This window comes from Gavialis gangeticus, unplaced genomic scaffold, assembly GCF_001723915.1.
Source record: "Gavialis gangeticus isolate Ggan-Ray unplaced genomic scaffold, GavGan_comp1, whole genome shotgun sequence".
NCBI lineage: Eukaryota > Metazoa > Chordata > Crocodylia > Gavialidae > Gavialis > Gavialis gangeticus.
This window is the reverse complement of record NW_017728992.1, coordinates 117,846,089-117,854,726: the sequence shown is the minus strand read 5'-3', so window position 1 is coordinate 117,854,726 and position 8,638 is coordinate 117,846,089. Positions and strand designations below refer to the sequence as shown.

Here is an 8,638-nt window from a genome sequence, read left to right as displayed (position 1 = left end):
GTTACAGTACAGTCAATACACTTGCTGTGCAATATATTGTTGCATATGAAAGGCCCACAAAACAGGAAATTAATACAAGTCATTTACCTTATGAATGTAAAAACACTGGTGTTAAGAATGTGCAAAGGACATTAAAAAAAAAAAAAAAACCGACCATAGATGCCAGTGCTGCTTTTCCTTGTGCTGAATAATCTCACCAGCACATTAAAAGATATTCCACTGAGAAGTAGCAGGTTATGGGTTTACTAGAAGCCCTGTCAATAACTCACTTGGGGCTTTGATAATTCTAGACTATTCTCGCCAGGAGATTTGTGCTTCTGACAAGATAAAACGAACAGGAAATCCTCTATAACCTTGTCATTCTTAATTAGTAAATAAAACACAAATCACTATTATCAAACATTAACTACTATAAAAAGAAAAATGACAAGCTTTGCATATTTTAAATAAAGTAACTTACAGCCCTCTCCTATTGTAAGACGATAGAAGGATTGCCTTTATAAAGCAGAATGACCGGATTTTGTGGAACGTGGCTGTTTTGGCTCCAAGATATTTGTAGCATTATAACATCAGGGCCAGGATACAGCTGCCTTGTGACTAAGGCAATGCTTGCTGCATAAGTGCTGTCCAATCACTATACGTCACTAGACATCTGTTTCCTGTTTTCATTCTCTCACTTTATCATTTTATGCAAGCTACCCTTTCACCTGAAGGCCATTTAGAGGTTTGCTATACCTGATAGGGTGCACATATGCATATCAAAGAGGCTGATTAAAAATTTACTGCTACTGAAAGCAACTTGTTCATCTCATTTCAAAAATGCAAAAAATGGCAACAAAGTCACTTATTCCCCCCCTTCCCACCCCCCACCAACTACACAATGATACATAAACACTTTTGTGTTTTGGTCTTCATTTACATGACTAACTTCCTCCTTTGCTTCCAGTTAAAGTAGCTTTCCTGTTGGACTACCACCACCTCTACAAAGTACAATTGTGAATTGATTCATAAAAACAGAAACATTATGGTACAAATAAGGGAAGGCATAAATACTCAGCCCCAAATCCCTTCCCTCCCCCAAAATGGAAGCCCTAGTATTGTAATAACAAAATAAAGTATCACTTGTCATTCAAGTTTCCAAACCAACAATCGTCAGGATGCAGAGCAGGATACATCTAAAATGAGAAAGTTATTTACTCAACCTTCAAACTAACACCAGAAGTTTTGTTTTTTGGCAACAGGTATTACTCTTAAGAAGGTGCCAAAAAAGGTGCACCTTTTACAAATGCTCATATTAACTCCTTTGAGAGCAAGTTCCTGCTATTTACAATCCAGATTTACATTAATTTTTGTTGTATTACAGGTTTATTAGATGAACTGAAAACTAAGGAAAGATTAACTGTTCTTAGCATGTAATTAATATTAACAAGGACAGTGGGAACCAGCAAGGCAGGTAAGTGGAATCAAGCCAAGTCTACCAGAGATCTAAAGTAACTGATGCTTCAGCATGTGTATGGGGGAAGAATTAAGGCTTTTTCTAATGCAGCATGCAATTCCACCTTGCCCCATTAAGAGGTGCAGTGAGAAACTGAGTTGATAACTACCAAAGGAAAAATTACACCCAGCTTTCCACCTTCAAAAACACATCTGAGTAGGAGCGGGGAGATGCATCAGAATCTGAAAGCTGGGAGAAAACTTACGGGATTTGGTAAAATACGGAGCTATTATTAATAGGGGCAACGTGTAGGGGGAGCACAGGCACCTCCTGAGCATGACAGTGTACCCCCTACAAAAAGGCACCGCTGACACTGTCAGCGGTGCCTGCAGGCAGTTGCTATTTGCCACCAGCATCTGCGGGTGGTCCGCAATAGTTGCTGGCCACTGCCAACAGTGCCTGCGGGTGGTCGCCGACCCCTGGCTGGTGCTCACCAGTACCACCCACCCCTGGCGGCATCTGGGGGACTTTCACGCTTACCGGTGCTGCGCTCCTGCCACCTCTGTGCCCCACCAGCCACTGGGGGCAGGTGACATTCATGGTGATTAAGATATGGGATGGGATGGGATGACAGCTGGAGGAACCTATACTAGGCTTCCAAAGAACATCTGAAATTTAGATTGGTGGTGACGGTTACTCAGCTCATGGTCTTCAAATCTAGATTTTCTAGCACTTCCACTGCTATCCAAGTGCTCCCTATTTTAAAGGTCAGTTTAACTTCCATTATAGAAAATGGAATGCTTTCCACAGCCTTACTGGACCTTGGACCCTCAACCTGCCCCCCTAATTCCCTTTTGGAAAGAGTAGCTGCCAGTATTCTTTATATTTCGCATGAAGTAAAATTTCATTTTAAATTTTTCTCATGAAAAATAATTAAAAAGGGATTCAGAACTTTTTTCACTCCATAAACATCTGACATTGTTACTTAGATCTAGAGATAACACAAAAAAGTGCTGAAATATCAGCATTTATTAGAAAAACAAAATGTCATCTTGTAACATGTCTAATTTTAATTATTCTCTTAATTACCCCACAGAAATATTGTGAAGTTTCTTTAAAAAAAACAACAACTTGGAACTAGATACTTGTTTTTTACTACTTTACTCCATGATATCCACTCAGAACCCTAATACCTAAAATTGCTGGTGAGTGGCTTCACTACTACAGCACTCAAAGGCCTTGCAATCACTGCAACTATTCATAAAGTAGAAAAGTAATATTTCCATTTGACAAACAGGGAATTGAGGTACTGCTCCAATTAAGAACTGTGGACAAGATTAAACAATATCTGTGGGTAAGCTGGCAGAGTCTTAGCTCAGCAGTCTAATTACACCATCTTTCTTATCCTCAACTTAATGAGTAACACACCTTTAGGGCATGTCAACATGAGCGTACACGTGATTTCCGGTGCCTCAAAAGCCTTTGAGGTGCTACAAAATGCACCCCCCCACACATTTGCAGTTTGCAGCCAAATTTAGGTACCAGGAAATACTGGCATCAAAAAGTGCATCGCAAAAAAGCAGGATAGCATACATGGAGGCAGCGTGCACTGCTCACAACTGGCACCTAGTTGGCCAGAACCATGTTCCAACTGTCAGCCAGGCTCTGTGTGCCTGGATGGCTGGTGTTGCAGCCCCTGAAGGCCCGCAGATAAGGCTGTGGGGGCCAGCCCAAGTACTACTGCCAGCCTCCTCTATCCCACCCAGGGGAATCTGCCCCATGCCAGGGCATGCATGCAGAGGCATTCCCCAGGGATGACCAGCATTAGCACAAATGTGTGCCACTGCTATTCATCCCCAGAGAAATGCACATGCATGCTCCTCTGGTCACACCCTTAGAATTTATTTATCATCTCTTTCAAAGTAACCACAGTAACCAATATTAATTTGCTATATACTATACTTCTAAAATATCAGAAAAATGTAAGTTTAGAGGGTAATTAGAAGGGGAAAATTGATTAAGAAGTTAATTTGGTCTAAACTAGCTTGAATTATAGTATCCTTTGAAGATGAAAGACTTTTATACAAATAGTGTAATAGATTTAAAGAAAATATTGTGCCTAAATGGCAGTGTTGTAGGAAGCTATGAATTCAGACCTGAAGTCCAGACTCATAAATTATAATCCAAATAACTGTTAATGAGTAAATCCAGTCACTATAGTAGCCTTGAGAAAATTATTTTAGTGTTTCTTTCCAGCCCCCCTCCACCCTTTACAGCTGGTGAAATTAAAATACTACTTACCTGTTTCACAGAGGTACTAAAAATTCCAATTTGTACAACACATTAAAACAGTATTACACTATTAAATTATCTTCTCACTGCAAGATACTTTTTACATAAATTTTACTTTCATTTAAATTGGAAGCCATAGTTAATGGTTGGAATTAAAGAACAAATAAAAACAAAATACATAAACTATTCCTTTGGATAGCATTTTCTAATTAAATCCTGCATCAGATCACCAATTAAGGTGCCAAGTGGCAAATCATAGCAAAAGAAGCATCTCTAAACATGTATTTTATTCATATCAGATTTTACAGCATTTCTAAAGTCAGAATTTCTCATTATGCCATATTATGGCAACAAAGAAAAAATGAAGATGTACCTGTATCATTATACACTCATGAATTTATAATAATATTTTGACTAGTACAATAAAATGTACTAGTAAACAAATCCCATTTCTAATCCATTATTTCACTGCCAGATGTTTCCTGTACACCTGCAGTTGTCTCTGAATCCAGGCTTCATGAGCTATAGTATTTTAGCAGCTTCTCATCTACTGGTTTAAGGATTTTCTTTTCATTCATGTTCACCACCCAACCTGGAGCAAGACCAAAGAAAATCTGTCTAGGATCCTTGCGTGTACTTAGCATTTGGAAGAGTTCATCTTTTGTCACGTCTGGTAAAACATAACCGTATTTCTTGGCAAGTTCAAGCCTGGCTTCTAGAACCTTTGATGGATCTGCCAAATACCCACGATTCTTGGGATCCGTGTAATAACGAACTAGATCTTCAGGTGGAAGCATGCGCTTTGGAATAGGCTGACCACGCAGAAAAAATGGTACTGGCTTGCACACTATATCTGTGGACAAGCAAATGGTGGGAGAGAGAGATTGAAAATTAGCTACAGTGTTTCATAATGAGGGTTAAAAATATTAGATGATATTCTGTGGCTACAAATATCTATTCCCTAGTCAAAGTTATTTGGCAAAAGGAAATAAAAAAAAGACGACTATTTTTTCTGATACACAAGACATCAGTAAGTTTGCACAAGTTGGTCTAATAAAAGATATCAGATTTACCCAAAGATCCTTGTCTGCTTAACTGAACTGAAATTCATGTTTAAAAAGGAAAACTGAGCTATCCAACAAGCTTCTGACAACCTTACATACCTATTGCAAACTTATTTGGAATGTCTATGCTGGAAAAGGTATGGCAAAGTAAATAAAACAGCAACTGCACGGCGATCTTCAGAAGACTTGCTTGTCACTTAGGAGTACTACTGGCTGAATCTTATAAATCTTTCAAAGTTACTGCCCTAAGTAGTATGTGTAAAGGTCAAACCTTAAAAGCAGAGGGCTTCTGCCTAACTTATGGAGAACATCTCTGAGCCCGTAGCACACTAGGAAAACAACATTCCTTAGTTTAACTACTGTTCAGGATTTATTTTTGTGCTGACTTAGAAAGACAAGAGAGAACAAATAATTTGCTCAATAAGGATATATCCACTGATTGTTTGTCCATGCATGCAACCTCCATTAACTTTAGTGAGAATGTGCATGTGAACACTGAGCAGAACATGAACCCAACCCAAGTCAAGCACTTCAGTAAGGACTTTTATAAGAAATCAACAGCTGTTCCGTTTTGGGTGTGGGGGAGGTCTGACCTCCTCTAATGTTACTCTTCTGACAAAATGAAGTATCTGTTCTTGTCAAGAACTAGATGATTAAAGTGTTAAGTGCACATTTCAGTTGTAATTCAGTTTTTTTTTTTTTTTTTTTTTTTTTTTTTTTTTTGCTAAAAATGGCACCCTGTTTTAATGAAAAAATAGACAGAATATTTCATTTTTTGGCAAAACTGTACCTAATTTAATCTAAAAAAAATATCTACCACATAAAATCAGTTTTTTTCCACTATGACTAACTTCCCCCTCTTGTAGAATGTTTCATCAAGTGCAACTGTGAAGTTTCTGAAGACCCAAGTAAGGTAATTTTCCATTTAAGAACAACCACTTGGGTCTCCAAACCTACAAATCTGACAACCTCCTAAATGAGGGATTTAGACAGCATTACTGGCACAAGTAGAGCCAAAAGAAAAAATAATAAATATGCAAGCCTGAATAAGTACTACTCTTAAGGAACAACTTGTTTTTTGGGGTTTTTTTTTTTTAAGCAGATTTCTGTTATACTACATTGCTATAAACAGAGCTCCTCTGGATGTTTAAAATGTCTTTCTTTTTTAAACTGTTGGGAAGAGATCCATGACAGAAGCCTCTCTCACCTCTACCTTTTTTGGTGGGTGGAGGGAAAAGGTAAGTAGGAAGATGAAGGGCAATTCTTACCCAGACTCCTTTGATCATAGAAGGCTGTTGTAATAATCCCTCCATTTTTTTCAATTACAGCAACAGCTAACTCAGATGCCATCTGCACCTCAATATTTACTTTAGCTGAAAAGATATCAGCCCCCTGTAAGTTTTAAAACAAAATATATGTTTAAATTAGCTACAGTTGAACTGAACATTTTGGAAGTAATATTTAACCACCAGCTTCACATATCCTACAAAGATAACATTTTATCACAGTTCTACAATATCTTGTTATAGAGTTCAATCTGCTTTAATCAGTCGTCACTCCTTACATCAACAGACAAAGAAAAAAAAGTCATGAGCAAAGTGCATTTCTTTCAGGCCTAGCCTTCACCCATACAAGACCATTAATGAACAGCTAAAAGCTCTCACAACCACTATAGACAACTCTTAAGCTTATGAAGTTTAAGCTAGGCCAAGCTACTTTTTACAGTAAGGTTTTACCCAACAAAAGTGCACATTAAGATAAAAAGCAACCAATCAATTCAAACTGTTTAATTATTAGGCATGAAGTAAATATTTAATTAATTTTAAGAAACACCTGTCTGCTACCACTGCCATAACATTGGGTTACAGCTCTACCTTGACTTCATTTCTCATTCATACTAGTCTCTGCTTGCCTTGATTGCAATAATTACTATTGCATATTTTGCCTCTTCCCCAGAATAGCATAAATTACTTATGTATACCACCAAGTGTAATCAAGTTATTCTTATCCATTCACTTAGATTAATTTCCCTAAATTTAATTCAGTACACTCTTCCTTCACTCTAATGCAATTGCTCAGTCTCCTCACGTGCATGCATTAGCTTTCCTAATATGGAAAAAAAAAGTATATTTTGCAAACAGTGCTGCTTTTCATGACTACATAGTGCCCTCTAGTGGCGTTCAGATTACAATACTGTACTTGTTTCACACTGGTAACAAAATTATCTTTTAGAAAAGCATGGTACTTCTAGGAGGTAAAGGGGAGTACTGTAAGAATCAGAGGGATGGATCCACCACCACCTCCCCAAAAAGAAGAGGTTTACCTTACCCTGCCTAGAATTAAGTTAAGTATTTCAGACCAACCTCCTCCACTAGTTGGACACCATAATCTTTTTTGAGTGGCTGTATTGTCACACCCCTGGAATTCGTGAGTTGCGTCAAGTCGATTGGCTGCGTGGGGTCAAGTCTACCCAAGTCAATAAGATACTGTAGTTTTTTCAGACTGAGGGGATGATACTGGCGCCTGAGACTGGAAAAGAAGCAAAAGACAATCAGTGTCTAGATGTGAAGATACGTGTTATAATAAGCACAATACAAGTCAAATCTCAAGCTTTAATAGATAAATGAGTAGTAATAAAATGATAAAGAGGTAAATAATATAATAATTTATCATTCCCATTTTTTGCCTAGCCATTCCAAAAAAATTTAAAGAATAGGGACACTTAGCAATAGAGGCCTATTTTGTATCTAGTCTATTATCAGAGTGTCTAGGAGCCCTGCTCATCGATATTCTACTGCACATTCTGTTCCCTGCCTTTAATATAGCAAGGTACATTGATGGTTTCCTATAACTGGACTCATATCTCATGAAGAACAGATTCCCTAGCAACTGGTCAGTTTAACTGTAGATGCTTTGGCACAGGCAAAGCGCAAATCTGAAGAAATTAACTTGCAAACCCCATGGCTTGTGACAGCATTAAGAGAACTGCCTTTTCCAAACAGTCTTTCTAAGCAGCCTTATCAACACATTTGAGCATCTGACTCAGTGGCATCCAAGCCTACTCAAAACATCCTAGACAATTTAATGCAATCAGGTTTTTGTGCCTGCTCATCTGAAAAAAATTTCATGGCTTCTTTTATGGGTTTTTTTTTTTCCCTTCAAACAGCATCACACAGCATGTAGTTTTATCCCCAGAACATTACTAGTTTGAGAAACAGGAGACACATACACAAAGATTTTCTTTGTGAACCTGCTCCATACAACTCAAGACTGTCCCAAAAATCCACACACCCACTGCCACTCCAACCCTGACAACACAACACAAGGTTATGTCCCCTGCCAACGCTCCCAAACATGCTTGAGGCAGATCTCAAGAGCGGTATTCTAAACTGTATCCAAGACATCACAGAATACAGACTATTTTTTTTTTTATTGCAATATTTTTAACTCCAATGGTCTTTAAAACAATCATGCTTTCCAGGTAAATCTCCAGCTTTCAATTCCAGTATTTGTGTTTTTATGGAGTACTTATGAACCTCACTGCTACTGCCATGAATCCTGGAATAATGAAACTAAAAGGAATTAGGTTAAATTTTGCTCTGCTCTTCGGAGAGGTTGATCACAACAAAAAAAAAAAGGGCTGGCATTGGAGCTGAGCCCTAGGGAGATGGGTCAGGACATGCAAGAGAAGGATGAAAGACCCCATACAATGCCTTCACAAAGAAAGTTGAGGTAAGTGTAAATCAGTAGAAATGCTCATGCAATCAGCCAGGAAACAGTGTGCGTGTTGGGGGGGGGGGGGGGGGGACCACAAAATTTCCTCTTCCCCTCCACCCCTCCCGGGGGG

At 38.4% G+C, this 8,638-nt stretch overlaps 1 protein-coding gene across 2 annotated transcripts in view; it reads right to left on the bottom strand.

Annotated features, from left to right (window-relative positions):
* Nucleotides 1–3,999: 3,999 nt before the first annotated feature.
* The window catches only part of MRPL15 (mitochondrial ribosomal protein L15), a 13,229-nt gene continuing 8,590 nt past the window's right edge, over nt 4,000–8,638 (bottom strand). For both annotated transcript variants that reach the window (XM_019527342.1, XM_019527351.1), the window contains exons 3-5: nt 7,155–7,320; nt 6,060–6,183; nt 4,000–4,580 (exon numbers count right to left, since the gene is read on the bottom strand). In XM_019527342.1, the coding sequence (XP_019382887.1) occupies nt 4,243–4,580; nt 6,060–6,183; nt 7,155–7,320 (628 nt within the window). In that variant the 3' untranslated portion in view covers nt 4,000–4,242. The remainder of the gene's footprint in view (nt 4,581–6,059; nt 6,184–7,154; nt 7,321–8,638) is intronic.